This window comes from Zootoca vivipara, chromosome Z1 (genome assembly GCF_965207765.1).
Source record: "Zootoca vivipara chromosome Z1, rZooViv2.hap1.1, whole genome shotgun sequence".
In the NCBI taxonomy this organism is placed as follows: Eukaryota; Metazoa; Chordata; class Lepidosauria; order Squamata; family Lacertidae; genus Zootoca; species Zootoca vivipara.
The window spans coordinates 74,327,397-74,343,663 of record NC_142583.1 but is presented as its reverse complement, the minus strand read 5'-3'; the positions used below and the strand labels follow the sequence as shown (position 1 = coordinate 74,343,663).

Here is a 16,267-nt window from a genome sequence, read left to right as displayed (position 1 = left end):
CTTTTTTTTTTTTTACATTTAATGTAATTTTTCAGTGGGAATTGCTCAGTTGTAAATCCATTGTTAAGGGTGGATGCGGGTGGTGCTGTGGGTTGAACCACAGAGCCTAGGGCTTGCTGATCAGAAGGTCGGCGGTTCAAATCCCTGTGACGGGGTGAGCTCCCGTTGCTTGGTCCCTGCTCCTGCCTACCTAGCAGTTCGGAAGTGCATCAAAGTGCAAGTCGGTAAATAGGTACTGCTCCAGCGGGAAGGTAAACGGCATTTCCGTGCGCTGCTCTGGTTCACCAGAAGCAGCTTTGTCATGCTGGCCACATGACCCGGAAGCTGTACACCAGCTCCCTCGGCCAATAAAGTGAGGTGAGCGCCGCAACCCCAGAGTCGTCTGTGGCTGGACTTAACGGTCAGGGGTCCCTTTACCTTTAAATCAATTGCTGCAAGCTGCCCTAAGTGCTGACTGAGGCAAGGAATGCATAATGCATTCTTACGCATTCAAGAAGAACCACTTTGAATCTCTGGCTGGATGATGGAGAGGAAGGGGACAGGAGGGCTTCTCAGGAGATCACAGTGCCCACCTGCTACCCTTGAGGCTGTCAGGGCAGAGAGACCTCTTGATAATTGTATATGACAGTATGGCATTTCCCCCATGGAAATCAGACAGGCACCCGACAGGCCTGATGTTGCTTCACTTGCTGAAAATGGATTGGTTTTGCCAAGCATTTTTAACTAATTAGAATCATAGAATTGGAAGAGACCACAAGGGCCATCCAGTCCAACCCCCTGCCAAGCAGGAAACACCATCAAAGCATTCCCGACAGATGGCTGTCAAGCCTCTGCTTAAAGACCTCCAAAGAAGGAGACTCCACCACACTCCTTGGCAGCAAATTCCACTGCCGAACAGCTCTTACTGTCAGGAAGTTCTTCCTAATGTTTAGGTGGAATCGTCTTTCTTGTAGTTTGAATCCATTGCTCCGTGTCCGCTTCTCTGGAGCAGCAGAAAACAACCTTTCTCCCTCCTCTATATGACATCCTTTTATATATTTGAACATGGCTATCATATCACCCCTTAACCTTCTCTTCTCCAGGCTAAACATACCCAGCTCCCTAAGCCGTTCCTCATAAGGCATCGTTTTCAGGCCTTTGACCATTTTGGTTGCCCTCCTCTGGATACGTTCCAGCTTGTCAGTATCCTTCTTGAACTGTGGTGCCTAGAACTGGACACAGTATTCCAGGTGAGGTCTGACCAGAGCAGAATACAGTGGTACTATTACTTCCCTTGATCTAGATGCTATACTCCTATTGATGCAGCCCAGAATTGCATTGGCTTTTTTAGCTGCTGCATCACACTGCTGACTCATGTCAAGTTTGTGGTCTACCAAGACTCCTAGATCCTTTTCACATGTACTGCTCTCAAGCCAGGTGTCTCCCATCCTGTATTTGTGCCTTTCATTTTTTTTGCCCAAGTGTAGTACTTTACATTTCTCCTTGTTAAAATTCATCTTGTTTGCTTTGGCCCAGTTGTCTAATCTGTTAAGGTCATTTTGAAGTGTGATCCTGTCATCTGGGGTATTAGCCACCCCTCCCAATTTGGTGTCATCTGCAAACTTGCTCAGGATGCCCTCAAGCCCATCATCCAAGTCATTGATAAAGATGTTGAATAAGACTGGGCCCAAGACAGAACCCTGTGGCACCCCACTAGTCACTACTCTCCAGGATGAAGAGGAGCCATTGATGAGCACCCTTTGGGTTCGGTCAGCCAGCCAGTTACAAATCCACTGAATGGTAGCATTGTCTAGCCCGCATTTTACCAGCTTATTTAAAAGAATATCATGGGGCACCTTGTCAAAGGCCTTGCTGAAATCAAGATAGGCTACATCCACAGCATTCCCTTCATCTACCAGGCTTTTAATTCTGTCAAAAAATGAGATCAGATTAGTCTGACATGACCTATTTTTCAGAAACCCATGCTGACTTTTAGTGATCACAGCGTTCCTTTCTAGGTGCTCATTAATTTGATTCAGTGTTGGTCCTTTCTTCCATATGTTATGATTCTAGAATTTTAAGACTTTAAAGTTTTATGGTGTTTTAATGATTTTACTGCATATCACCTTGATTTTTTTAATGAGTTGGTTTATTAAGATTCTTATAAACTAACAGACAAATGAAAATACTTGGATAGTTTTGCACAACTTGTGTAATTTATTCCAACAATAGAGCTTTTCTTGCTGTAAAACATATATCTAATTTTTTCTGATCTGAGAGGACTTCCTTGAGGGAGATTTTCAGGAACTGTATATCTGAGGTCTTCCTTGGGCCAAGGGGTGATTTCAGTACAGTGGTGCCTTGCTAGACGAATTTAATTAGTTCCACGGGTCTTTTCTTATAACGAAAAATTCATCTAGCAAATCCCATAGGAATGCATTGAAAAAAATTTGAAAATTTTTTTGCCCATAGGAACGCATTAATTGAATTTCAATGCATTCCTATGGGAAACCGTGATTCACTAGACGAATTTTTCATAAAACGAATTTGTCTAACGAGGCAACCTCCACTCGAAAAATCCTTTCGTTAAGCGGAAATTTCGTTAAGCATCGCATTCGTTAAGCGAGGCACCACTGTATCTTAAACTGGGCCCCTCCACTCCCATGCCTTCCCCCAAAGGGCTTCCTGTGCAGCCAGGCCAGCTCTTTGGCACCTGCAGGATGAGCTGGCATTTCCAGGGTCCCCCTTCCTAGTCCACCTGGTTGCAGAGAGCATCCTGCCTGTGAAACGACCAAAGTCACAACTAAACCTTGAGGACAGAAAATTTGCAGTTTTAAAATTCAGCTAAGTGCTGTCTTGGCCAACTGGTGCCCCTGGGTAGTTTCTTGACACCTGGTGTGAACTGTAGTTCCCCCCCCCCCTTGTGGAATAGCTGCAGCTAACTCTCCCCTCTGCTTGTTGTTTGTGTGCAGAGTCGTCTGAAAGAAGCTGTGCAGTTGCTGGAGGATTATAAACATGGGACTCTGCCCCCAGGAGTCACCAACAAAGAGGTAACTGAAGTGCATGAAGCTTTGTATGAGCTTTGCGTAAGCATAGAACCTACTGATCTGCTGCTATGAGTTCCATGGCCAAAGTGGGGTCTGTGGTCTACAGGCACGTCTGCATCTTTGAGGGTCAGGGGCCCATCGGATGTGCTCTCTTCTGCATCTGAAACCCATAATTTAGATCAAGACAAAGATGCATCTAGCTTAGAGCCAAATATTCTCCTCTGTGCGTTCTGATATGGAATATTTTCTGTATCCTACTTCACACATTACTCTAAGCCCTGTGGTATGTTTAACCCAGCCTAGAAGGCCAACCACGGTTGGTTTCCTGGCAAAAACCACATTGTGAAGCCATATTGTTGATTTATGGACCGTGGCTCGTTTTCACTACTGCTTAGCATTGTATCTGAAGCAAACAGCCTTGCTTAACCATGGTTTGTTTGGCTACCCCAGATGCTCACCAAGCCACAAAGGTGCAAGGCAAAACAGAGAAGCTTTGGAGGAACTGAGCTGCAGGGCTTCTAGAATCGTCCGTGAGACAACTTGTGGCTTGTGGAAGAAGCCCTGGTTAAAATGGCACTATCTGTGTACACATCCAGCCATTGAATATTTGCCAGATATTAATTGGATGTTTTAATATGTGATGTTCATTGATGCTGGACTTCAGTGTTTTATTTGACAGCTGACATGCAGTGGTATTTAATGTTTTGACAGTCTTTGTCAGGTTATGAAGTTTTATTTTTGACAGCTGCCAGAATCCAAACAATCAAAAGATGCCAAGAAGTCTATAATGCATTCGAGTTCTGAGTTCTGAGGTAAAGAAAGCCAGATTCAAAACTTGATTCAGGCATTGGACATTTCTGGTGATCCCATGCTTCTGCCAGGTTTTGTTTTGGCTCCCTCACATGCAGCCCAATGGCCTTCGGAGCTTGACAGTCCCCAACGCCTGGGAAATAGCAGGGGGCTGCCTCTGAATTTGGAGCTCCATTTTTAGCTCTCATGACCGACAAGCCTTTCCTCCATTGTTCTGTTTAATCCTCTTGAAACTGGTGGTCACCCTAATCTCTTGTGGCAGAGAAGCATGGCATAGTTGCGTCCAGAGGTGTGAGCAAACTTGGTGCAAGGACAGCTTCACAATCAGAGGGGTCTTTATTTTCCCCTGTGTGCTGCCTGCCCCTCTATGGTGCCACGGGGGGCATGGTTTGGATTTCCTTCCACTGGTAGTCTGGGCATGACAAGTTGCTGCAGAGAGCATCTGGGAGAGGAGGCACATCCTTTCACTGCCATGGCTGAGCCGGGATTTGAGCTTGGCTTTCTTGTGTCCACAACCAATGCTTTGTCCAGTGACCACAGACGTATTGGAGCAAAGTTATTTTCCTCTAGAGGAGAGGCTCATGCCCAAAGATTGACCTCCCAACTCCCCAATTCATGGTTCAGCCAGTTCAGGGTTCTTCACTACTGTGGCCAGGAAGGCCTCGTTCAGACAACTTTTGGACAACTGGGATGGAGACCTGTTGCATGAAAATCTTCTGCACCCTCCTGGGTGAGCCTCACCGCTGAATCGGCTGTGTAGAGGCAGCAGCTTTACCCTTGTTTAGTCTAACCTACCTGAATGTTGGAAAGAGGCCTCTTTGTCCCAGAAACAAGGGCTACAGGAGCAAGGAAGAATTGGGGTGGGTAGGATACGGAGACTTTGCCCGTGGGATGTGGGTGGCAGTTACGCGACGCCAGCTCTACACTTGGCGAGTGTCAAGGAGCACCGCCAGGAATGGTGCTGGGTGGCGGCTGTGAGCCAGTAGGCTGTGAGGGAAAGTGCCTTGCCGGCAGATGGGCTAATAAGTGTCTGGCATGTGTCAAAAGCGCAGAGCAGCTGGTGTTTGGGGAAGGCCCCATTGCAGGAGGGGTCTGCTCCTAGCGGGCATTGGTTCCTTCTGCCCACCCTCCCCTGCTCCCTTTCTTCCACTTGCATCTCTCCCCCCCCCCCTGCAATGCTGTCAGATGACCCATCTGGCCCCCCCTGTCCCATGAAGGTGCCCGTGGGACCAGGTGGGCCACAGCCCCACAGAGAGCGCATCGTGAGCAGTTTGTTACAACAAGGGTTGGGAGTGACCAGAGGCCTTTGAGCGCCTGCCCTCGGCTCTGCTGCCTTGGTTGGAGAGCGAGCGCCTCCAAAAGAGGCAGCCCTTGAGCTCTTCTCTGGCCCTTCCTGTGCCAGGTGAGCGATTATGCGGGATGTAACTGCGCAAACGAACACTGGTCTCCTCCAACTCTTTAGTCCATGATGATGATGACGATGATGACAATGATTTGATAGTCACTTCGTTACCCAAAGGTCTCCAAGAGACTTTCAGCACCTGTAAAAACATAAGCATAGACACAGTGTACTATTTTTTTTAAAAAAATACAAAACCTACCATTCATTAAAATGTTTTTACACTATGCAAAAACAGAACCCTGGAGCAGCCACAGGAAGCTTGGGCAGCACACTATTAATGTGCAGAACATCTCCTGAGCCTGTTGTCTTCCCCTGCGCTGGATTTTGCAAGGCTCTGTTGCATTCTTCTTGTGGCTCTGTATTAATGTGATGCACAGCAGCAGTGTTAAATAAATAAATGAAATAATCCATCCACAGAACAGATCAAAACTTCGTGGTGGCGGGCCACTCAGCAACGGCATGGAAGCATTGTTTCTGCAGCCAGCTAGTCATTGCTACTGGAAAAGGTGATCCAAAGGGCTTAGAACGGATTGTTCGTGTCACAAAAGTGCACCGTAGTTAAGTGTATTTTATTTGTTGGGATTCTTAGCTAGGGATGCTCGGTTCTGTCTGTTCCCATCTCAGCAGTTCACATGGTTGCCTCCTCTGTGCTGAAATGCCAGGTGATGAGGCTGAGGGGAAGAAGGGGCAGCACAAAGTGTGTGTCAGCAGCTCTGTCCTCATCTGCCTGGAATTAGCCTTAAAAGTTTTTAAAGAGAGGCTGACTGGCCATTTGTCAGGGATTCTCTAGCTGGGATTCCTGGGTTGGAACCTACAATTCTATGATTTGATGGCATTGCTCCCCCATGTCTTACCCAAGCCACCTGGGATGGGATGCTGGGGGCAAGGAGAGATGGGATGGGATGCTGGGCTGGGCTGGGTAGTGCTACTTTCTTCGCATCCTGCTTGCTGGGGGGGGGGGCTTCCAGGACACATCTGCTGTTGACACAGTTCTCAAACAGAGGAGCCCTTGGTCTGACCTGGCAGAAGATAGCCGACTTCCCTCCTTGTCTGTTGGTTCCTGGCTGCTATGGAGGGTCTGAGCATGCTTGGGCAGGTGGGGATGTGGAGCTGCAGGATGGGCCCTGCAGCTCATTAATGACAGAAATTAATATGGGAAAATGCACCAGGCTCCTCTGCTGTAGAAGCAGCCCAGCCACCAGTGATGAGTGTCCAGCGAACAGCTTGCCGAGGAAGAGGTGTTACCCAATTCCTCCGCTAAAGGCTGCTCATTGGAGCTCATCCTTGTGTGCCGCTAATGATGGTAACAGGCTGTCGGCGGCCATCGCCAAGGTTTCCCAGCACTGCGTGGGCTGCCGTGGGGAGGAGGAAGTTGGCAGGGCCTGGGCTGCCTTCGTGGCTGCGGGGGCAACTTCTTGGCTCTCCTGCTCAGCTCCAGCTTTCTGTGATCCTCGCTTAGCAGAGCATTCAGAAAACGTGAGGCTGCAGCCTTCACAACCCTGGCCCCTTCCAGGTGTTTGGGGCTGAATCTCCCTTCACTTGGAGGGTCAGGTGGCCATTTCTGGACCGAGGTAGCCTGATCGGTGTTGTCAACTGATGGGTAACCTCCAGGTTGGACTACCGTGGTGTTCTGTTTGTAGGGCTGCCCCTGTAGTTGACCCAGATGGTGTGGCTAGAGAAATATTTCTCGGTTTACGCCTCTGCTGGAAGGATTGCATGGGCTGCCAATCTGCTGGTCCTGGTGTACAGAGCACCTGCTTTGGACCCCAGGTTACCTCCTATGTTAATTTCTTTGTGAAGCTTGAGAACTCAGAGGAAGTGCTGAATAGATGTCGCTCTTGTTTAAAGAGACAGTGAGCAGAAAATAATGACGGCAGTCTTTGAAACCTCCTTCCAAACCTCCATGGTCCCTTCCTAGGAGTTTCCCCCTTTGTGGAGGTGCCATCTGTGTTTGGAGCTTCTTTTTCAGCCCGTCCAAAGGACCTGCAAGATCAGAGGAGCCACCAAGCATGGCGTGTTGAGACATCCTGATAGAGAAGCATGAGTCTGGATGGCATTAGCTGCCTAGGGCTTAGTTTCTAGGGCTCTCTGGCTCACAGCTCAGCTTCTTGGCTCTGTGGAGATGCCGGTCAGGCTGGGAACTGGGCCCCTTCTCCCCCCCCCCAGTAATAATTTCTGGGGTATTCTTCTCTCCCTTCTGAAAGATGAGGAAGAGGTGACATAATAGAACGCTTTTATCCCTCTCCCATAAGACTAGGGACACCCAGTGAAGCTGAATGTCGGAAGCTTCAGGGCAGATAATAGAAACGACTTCTTCATGCAGTGCCTTGTTAAACTATGGAACTCCCTCCCTCAGGAGGCAGGGACAGCCACCAACCTAGATGGCTTGAAGAAAGGATTCAACAAATTTACAGAGGAGAGGACTATCAATGGCCACTGCTGTGTTCATGCTTCTGAACGCCAGTTGCTGGAACTCACAGAAGGGGGGGGGAAGAGTTGCTCTTGTGCTGGAATCCTGCTTGGGGGTTAGCAAGAAGAGGCATTTGGTTGGCCACTATGCAAACAGGAGGCTGGGCATGAGGAGCCCTCTTTGGCCTGATCCAGCAGCAGCCAGGCTCTTTTCACCTTCTTATCATATTAACACTGCAACCAGGGGACTCCCCCATATATTTCCCTGGTGATTAGCCTAGGCTGGTCACTTAGAGCAGGGGTTAGCAAGGTTTACCCCACCTGGACCGGTTCACTCCAGCGGAGATCCCTCCGTGGGCTGGATCGTGTGCATGCATACTGTAAGCGCGTGTGCCCAGAACTTCCGGCGTCTTCGCATGTGCAGATTCGATTTCTGGTGCCACAGAAGCGAGTTCCTATGCTGCACTGTGCCAGTTTAGCGCAGTGAGCGGGCAGCTCGGTTTGGGGGTGGCTCGTGGGTAAACAACCCCTGTGTGCCGCTTGTGCTGACCCCCGACTTAGAGGGCTCCTTCCTGGCTCTCCTGTTGCAGCACTCCAGTCTATGTAGGTGCGGGAAACTTTACAGCTTTTGGCTCACAGTTATCAGATGAAGCATGTAGACAAATGTCTTCATTTGCCAGCATTTCCTCATTGAGGAGAGGGCCATTACGCCCAAGCTGTGCCTCCACAGCTGGAGGATCCTGCTTGGATCCTGCTTGCAGGTTTCCCTTGGGGGCACCTGGTTGGCCACTATGAGAACAGGATGCTGGACCAGATGGGCCATGGGCCTGATCCAGCAGGCTCTTCTGATGTTCTCTGGTGAAGATCTCCAGCCCATCCTGCTTTTTGCCTCGCTCTCCTTTAAGTCCTTTTAATTACTGCTCCCACCAGCTGCTGCAGAAGAGCTAAACAGAAATCGCCCCCCATTTAACACAAGCATGCCCCCCTAGGAAATGGTGTGGCTAGGCACTGCCACCTGCTGGCCTGCTCCTGGGGAGGTGGACTTGCTCTCCCCTTCCCAATCTCCAGCCTGCTTCCACCCAAGAGGAGGAAGGGGTGCTTCCTTGGGGTGGTGACTTCGCACCCCTCCTCGCCCTTGCCGAATGCAGCCTCCGCAGCTCTCCCTGCCTGGAGACGGATTCATCTCCCTTTGTGGCTGAAGTGCAAAGAGACTCTGCCACCCTAATGGGCAGGTATTTATTGCTGGGCTCCCCCTTCAATCAGGTTAGCAGCAGGAAGGGCTCCTCCCGCTGGCTCAGGCACAGCAGAGGACAGAGAGTCTGCCGGAGGCCAAACAGCATCCCTTTGCGGGGATAAATGGCTTTTCTTTTACACTGTTGATGAAGAGCGAAGAGGTCTGTTTGCAGTAAAATGGCACTTTTCACTTCCTCCCGCCTCGCCTAACGCCTAAGTATTACTCAGCCCTGAGCAAGATATAGATTGCAGGATGCTGGGACCTGCAGTCTGAGAAGCCCTTTGACAGCCCTTAGCGGGGCAGGGGTCCCCCATTAAAGGCCCCCCAGTTTGCCCCAGTTTGCCACAAGGTGGCTGGTGGAGGTGGCCAGGGCAGAGGGTGGTGTCCCTTGGGGATGGTCGGGCAGAAGACAGGGAGACCCACTGTAGGTGGTGCCAGGCGGGGCCACCTCATTCCAGCTTTGCCCCCCTCTTCCTCCCTGCTAAATTCCACAAGGGGCAACACAGAGGAGGAGGCTGGCAGACAGGGTAGCTTGAGGCTGGTGGGGCAGTGCCCCCTGCGTGCCTCCGAATGGACCAGCCTCCATGGCAGGGTGAGGGGCGCTTTGTTCCACCTTGTGAGCAATTGGGGACTTGACTGTGGGTCTAAGTGAGGCTGTGGGGAGTGGGGGAGAGAGCACCCGGCTTGCCGGAGTCCCACATTTCTGGGCCCGTGGCGAAGAGAAGGGGGAGATGTGAGCTTCTGCCTGCCTCATTCAGGTAGAGCTGCTGTGCCTCAGACTTTTGGCTGCCCCCAGTGGCTGTGGATTTGGAGGAATCGGGGTCCTGCCACTTTCAGGTTTCTTCAAACTGCATCGCTCCTTGAGAAGCTCCTTGGGAAGCCTTTCTCTCTGGCTGCCTCTTCCACGCCCCAGAGATCGGCAGGCCAGGCAAGGTGGGCATCTCTCTCCCTGCCCTTCTTTTCTAAAAAGGTAAAGGTACCCCTGACCGTTAGGTCCAGTCACGGACGACTCTAGGGTTGCACGCTCATCTCGCTCTATCGGCCGAGGGAGCCGGCGTTTATCCACAGGCAGCTTCCAGGTCATGTGGAGACGTAAGCCACTTCTGGTGAACCAGAGCAGCACACAAAAACGCTGTTTACCCTCCCGCTGGAGTGGTACCTATTTATCTACTTGCACTTTGATGTGCTTTCGAACTGCTAGGTGGGCAGGAGCTGGGACTGAGCAACGGGAGCTCACCCCGTCGCGGGGATTCGAACCACTGACCTTCTGATCGGCAAGCCCTAGGCTCTGTGGTTTAGACCACAGCGCCACCCGCGTCCCTTAGGAAGAACCCTTTCTCACCTGCATTTGCCTCCCTGCTGCCTGCAACATTACATGAGGATCATGTGAGAAGCACCTCCCTCTTGGGAGGTGTCTTGGGGGTCTGGCTCCCTTTAGTGACCCTTGTCTGAATCCCTTCTTGCTTCCTAGGGGAATGACGTGAGGACTAATTAATTAACGTTAGTAAAGTGTTGTTTGAGTGCATTTTTATTATCTTGTCACTTTCAGAACTTGACTCCATTAGGTTGCATGCTATTTTACATTGGAGTCAATCCATTGGTCCTGGCAGTCCCTTCTCCATGGGACTACAAGAGAGTCAGGTATTTGTTTTGCAATGCTGCAGGGGAGGTGGGGGCTGGGTGCTATGCTGCAATTCCCACCTCAGCTATTCCAAGTCCCGATGTCTCTCGAGTCAGCTACACTAGTCCAAATCTGCTGAATTGCTGGTTTAGGGTGCTAAAATTGAGGGTGCTAAAGCAGTCACCCGGAGGCCAATTTAATTGCAGTCAGTGGGACTTACTTCTGAGTAGACATGCCTAGGATTCCTCTGCTAAGAGGACTTTTTGGAAGAGTGCAATTGGTCATTCTTGAAAAGTGTTGTGCCATTTGGAGTGATGTGATTGCATTCTCTGTTATCTCAATACAAAGTAATAGAATCGTAGAATCGTAGAGTTGGAAAGGACCCCAAGGGTCATCTGGTCTCACCCCCTGCAAGGCAGGAATCTTTTGCCCAGCGTGGGGCTCAAACCCACAACCCTGAGATTAAGAGTCTCATGCTCTGCTACTTGAGCTGGCGGGTGCCAGGAGCCATTGAGGCAAAGGACTCGCCAGGAATGTTTTCTCTTCTTCTTAGAATTTTAACAAGAACCTCACACAGAAATCCTCACCTGGCGGGAGGGGTGGATGCATCGCCTCCCCTTGCATTAGGCCATCTCGGGGGGACGGGGGACGACGACGGACAGCTGACCCCTTTAAATCAAGTAAAGAAATAAAAAATACTTAACTAACTGACCAATCGAGTCTCAGATAGCTCAGTTCTGCCCGCCCCCCTAAATCCTGGCTACGCCCATGGGCAGCCTGTGCTTCATTTTTATTGTTTTAATTAAACTATAATCTGTTTGATTGAGCGTCAAAGGGTGGGTTTTCGTGGGGAAAGCTCTGGGCAAAAAACAGCAATGCTTGAACACGGAGCTTTTAAGCATGGGCCTGTGCCTGGAAAGGGCAGGGCAAAATGTAAGTGTGGCTAAGCACTTGGGCGCAAGTGCTGCTCAGGTGGCCCCCATCTTGCCAGCCACGGGCAATGGGAAGGCACAACTGCAGGCATCTCTCCTGCAAGGGTCAAGGACCACCCCCCATCTCATGGTTTGGGAAATGGTTTCCACAGTGAATTTGTTCAGAGGCAAACTGGGTTGTGGATTCCTGGCCTTGCACCCTGTGACCTTTTCCTCAGACATTTGTTTTGCATGTGCACCGACTCTGCAAGCTCCTGGGCTTACCTGACTGATCCCCCCCCCCCCGGGCTAACAAGCAACATTAATTATGTCCTTTTGTCTTTCTAGCTTTGGAAAGCACAAAAAATTAAACAGGTAACCCACTCTTTGCTTCTCCTTTATCCTCCTCCTCCTGCTGCTGCTGCTGCTGCCTTTTTGCCTTCCTGCAGAAGTGGCGAGTGCTGGTTGTCCTCTGCTCTGTTTGCCCGATGGGATGCCTGGCCTTTCCTTGCCCTGGGAGCTGCCCTTGGCTTCCCTTTCCCACTAGGGTCAAGGAGGAGACACTGCAGGGGCCCCAGACCAAGCCCAATTGCGGATCCAACAAAGGGTAAAGCAGCCTCGAGAATTCTCCAGGCACACCCCCTCTTTAGGCACCCCCAAGGTGTGGATCAGTTACTTGTCTTCTCATTTACAGCAGCTTTGCCTGTAAATTGAACAAGTGTGGACCTCCCCAAATGGAGTTTCTGCCTTCTGAAAGCCCTTCATTCCTGAGGCAGGCTGGGCTCTGCTTGTCCTGTTTTAAGCCAAAGGAGATTGGTTCTTAATTTCTAAAAGGAGAGGCTGGTGTGAGGTGCTTGGGGGGGGCAGGCAGGGGAGGGTCCTTGCCTGCCTTTGGGCCCTTCCCTCTCACCCTGGATCCTTGGGCAGTGGTTGCTTAGTGGCAAAGGAAGGACATTCTGTGCATGCTCAAAAGCCTTCCTATTTTCATATGGATTGGGGGGGGGGACAATTTTGCAGTGCTAGCCAGACCTGCTTGCGGTTTGTGCCTTTTGACCGTATGCAGGGGGTGGGGGAGGCAGGGTTATAAAGGAGGTCATGGAGGCAGGAGAACAAGTAGAGCAGTGAATATGTCACCTAGGACCACCTCTCTCTCACAGGGCAAAAACCCTCTGTTAAAGTGCCCCCCCCACCCCTGGGGTAGTAGGCAACCCACTTGCACCATGGCTGGGAGGGCAGGATTGGGGATAGCGCCCCTCCTCTTCCTCTCTACCTTCACTGTCTCTGATTTCTTGTAGGCCATCATCCATCCGGACACTAACGAGACGATTTTCATGCCTTTCAGAATGTCAGGTATGGCCCAACCTCGTAAAGAAGCACCTCTGTTGCAATATATCACCCCCCCCCAAAAAAACCCCAAGCAATTCTTTAAACAAAAATATTTTGTACTGCTCTTTGGATTCCCCCATTGTTACTTTAGGATGCCAAAACGGCTTTTGTGGACCTGCAAGCCCCTCACAATTAAAATAAAAACTTTTAAAATTATATATGTATTCTGTGCTACCATAATTTGTCAATTTAAATTAAACATTTAAAAAAAACCTTTGTGCTGAGCGTTCCTGCAGGCCCCCTGCTGTGCTTATGCAATTCCCACTGGCTTTTGTGGCCCCTGAGACCCCTCCTGATACATTTTTGCATTGCCTTAGAGCACAGTGTTGATAATGCCAAGGTTGCAGGTTCGATCCCTGTGTGGGACAGGTGCCTCTTCTTGCATTGCAAGGGGTTGCACTGGATGACCCTTAGGGTCCCTCCCAACTTGACAATTTTATGATTCTTGTGGCACATTAAAGACTAGGAAATTCATTTTGGCATAAGCTCTCGCGGACTCAAGGCCCACTTTGTCAGACGCAAAAGTGATGAAGTGGACTTCAGCCCACAAAACCTTATGCTGCAATAAATTTGTTAGCCTTTAAGATGCTGTGAGTCACTTTGTTGCCTTTTAAGATGGTACTGGCCATCTTTCCTTTTAAAGGGCTTGCATTAAAACTAATGATTCCCCACCCCACCCCCACCCCCAAAATTGCTGCCTGATAGCCTGGGGGTGCCTTCTTTGCTCACTGGAAGAGTTTTTTTTTAAATGGATTGATTTGACAAGTTAATTGGTTACATATTGCAGCCCTACTTAAAGGAATAACTAAGACAAAGCTCCCCCAAAAGTGTTTGGGTGAACCTTACCTGCCCTACAGCCTTGTGGCTGAGCCCTGGCAGTCTTCTTTCTCGCCCAGAGCCAAGCGCTGCATTGAGTGTGTGACTTGCAAGAACCACCACAAATAGCAGCTCCCTCGATCCAGACCCTCGCCTCCCCACTGGCATTGCATCCCTCAGGGAGAGAAGTAGTTTTGCTCATCATACAGCTACCTGGCACCTCAGATTTAACTCCCCTGGAGGTGTGCACACATGTGATGAGACTTGCGGTATCATTCCCTCTGCCCTGAGTCCGTTATGTATTTTAAGATTTTTATTTTGTCATTTTATGTCGCGAACTACCCTGAGATGTACGGGTGAAGAGTGGCATACAAATAATAGTAGTAGCAGCAGCATACCCTTCAACATTTCTCCAATGAAAATAGGGACTTCCCAGTCCATAATGATAATTTTCCTAGTAAAATAAAAAAAATTCCTTCAGTAGCACCTTAAAGACCAACTAAGTTTTTATTTTGGTATGAGCTTTCGTGTGCATGCACACTTCTTCAGATACCTTCAGGTATCTGAAGAAGTGTGCATGCACACGAAAGCTCATACCAAAATAAAAACTTAGTTGGTCTTTAAGGTGCTACTGAAGGAATTTTTTTTATTTTACTTCAATCCAGACCAACACGGCTACCTACCTGTAACGATAATTTTCCTATTTGTAGCCCACACATCTTATGGGGTTGCCCCAGCCATCCTGGGCAGCTTCCAACATACAGGGTTGCCCTCAGATGGCTCAGGGGTTGCATAACTCCCTACCCTCCCAACATTTCTCCCATGGAATCAGGGACGTCCTCAGGAAAAGTGGGACCTTCCAGGATCAAATCAGAAACCGGGACGGCTTCTCTAAATCAGGGATGTCCCTGGAAAATAAATACACTTGGAGGGTCTGTTGTAGTAGTGCTAATAATAATAATAATAATAATAATAATAATAATAATAATGCCAGAGTTCAGGAGCGAAGGAGGGTGGGCAGAATCCTAATGTCACCTGAGACACGGGAAAAAGATAGTGCAGTTCTGGGCAGAGCCGGATTTAGGTTTGATGCGGCCCTAAGCTTCTGAGGGTAATGGGGCCCTTTATATGTCCAGCTGTTTTTTGTGTAGAATAGATGTTATATGGTAATTTATGGACCTAAGAGGTATCTCAAGCCATTTGCCATGCAACCAGTCCATGCAGAATGTTGGCACCCTCTATATAGAAAGGAGCAAACCAGTGATATTTTAGGGAGCAGGCCAGCAGGCGGGGCCCATGACTTACATCCTAGGAGCCTACACAACACTGTCGCTGTAAGTAGATTTTATTTTATTTGTTTTTTATCTTATATTTTGGAAATGTACATCCAGTTTTTTCCCTTTAGTTTTTTTTTGGGGGGGGGGGCAAGAGAGTGGGGCCGCAAACTATAGCTTGTTGAGCTTATACTTAAATCCGGCACTGGTTCTGGGGAAGGGTGAGGTCTTTTGTCATAGAATCATAGAATCAAAGAATCATAGAGTTGGAAGAGACCACAAGGGCCATCCAGTCCAACCCCCTGCCAAGCAGGAAACACCATTGAAGCATTCTTGACATATGCCTGTCAAGCCTCTGCTTAAAGACCTCCAAAGAAGGAGACTCCACCACACTCTCTTTCCTCTGCTCTGCACCTGAGGTATCACTTGCACTGGACTATAACCCTATTTTGGGGTGATGGAGTCTCTCTCTGTATATACTAAAATATGGGTTTTTTTCTTCTTCCTGTAGGTTACATTCCTTTTGGGACACCTATTGTGAGTATTTTAGCACCTTCGTGCTCCAACGGTGCTTGGCTTTCATGTTGGGTGCAAAGTGCCCCGTTGGCCTTGGAGGGGCAGCCTTTCCATGGACACTCAACGTGCTGCCCCTCTGCTGGCATTGGGGTGGGGGGAGGAAGGAGACGGAATGGCCCGCCTTGGGTTGGGTTCAGCCTGGCAAGAATCCACTTCCTTTCTCTCTGCCACGCTCTGCTTTCTTCCCACTCCTCACCCAGCAAGGGCTTCTCCATCTGCCTGAAGCACTGAATGAAGGAAGAAAGCTGTTAGAAGTACAGTACAAGGGACATTTTCCCCTTGGCCAAAGTCAATGGGGTGAGGCAATTGGGGAGAAATGGGGGGTCTGGATGGCAGAATTTGAGGTTCAGAAGTGGATGCCATTTCTGGACATCAAGGTGTGCCTTTTGTTTTAGGGATGGAAGTGGCTCAGTCTGATCCAGAAATATTTCTTCTTAATGAGAAGCCCTTCTGGCCTTGGGCCTGAGACCCAGCCTGAATGCCTGAGAATAATTTCTTATGGTGAAGTAAATAGGGAGCATCTAAGAGAGATGTGAGGAGGGGTCTCCCCAGTGTCCTAAGACTGATTGGTCTTGTCCCCTTAAGTATATAAAGGATCAGACCATGGGCAGGCAAACGAAGGCCAAATCCGGTCCAATCGCCTTCTCAATCCGTCCCACGGACGGTCCGGGAATCAGCGTGTTTTTACATGAGTAGAATGTGTCCTTTTTATTTAAAATGCATCTCTGGGTTATTTGTGGGGCATACGTAGGAATTTGTTCATATTTCCCCCCAGAATATAGTCCGGCCCCCCACAAGGTCT

At 49.4% G+C, this 16,267-nt stretch overlaps 1 protein-coding gene across 2 annotated transcripts in view; it reads left to right on the top strand.

Moving 5' to 3' along the window:
* SFXN5 (sideroflexin 5) overlaps positions 1 to 16,267 on the top strand; it is a 77,055-nt gene that overhangs the window by 18,749 nt on the left and 42,039 nt on the right. For both annotated transcript variants that reach the window (XM_035103695.3, XM_088660762.1), the window contains exons 3-6: positions 2,952 to 3,029; positions 11,762 to 11,788; positions 12,709 to 12,763; positions 15,401 to 15,426. In XM_035103695.3, the coding sequence (XP_034959586.1) occupies positions 2,952 to 3,029; positions 11,762 to 11,788; positions 12,709 to 12,763; positions 15,401 to 15,426 (186 nt within the window). The remainder of the gene's footprint in view (positions 1 to 2,951; positions 3,030 to 11,761; positions 11,789 to 12,708; positions 12,764 to 15,400; positions 15,427 to 16,267) is intronic.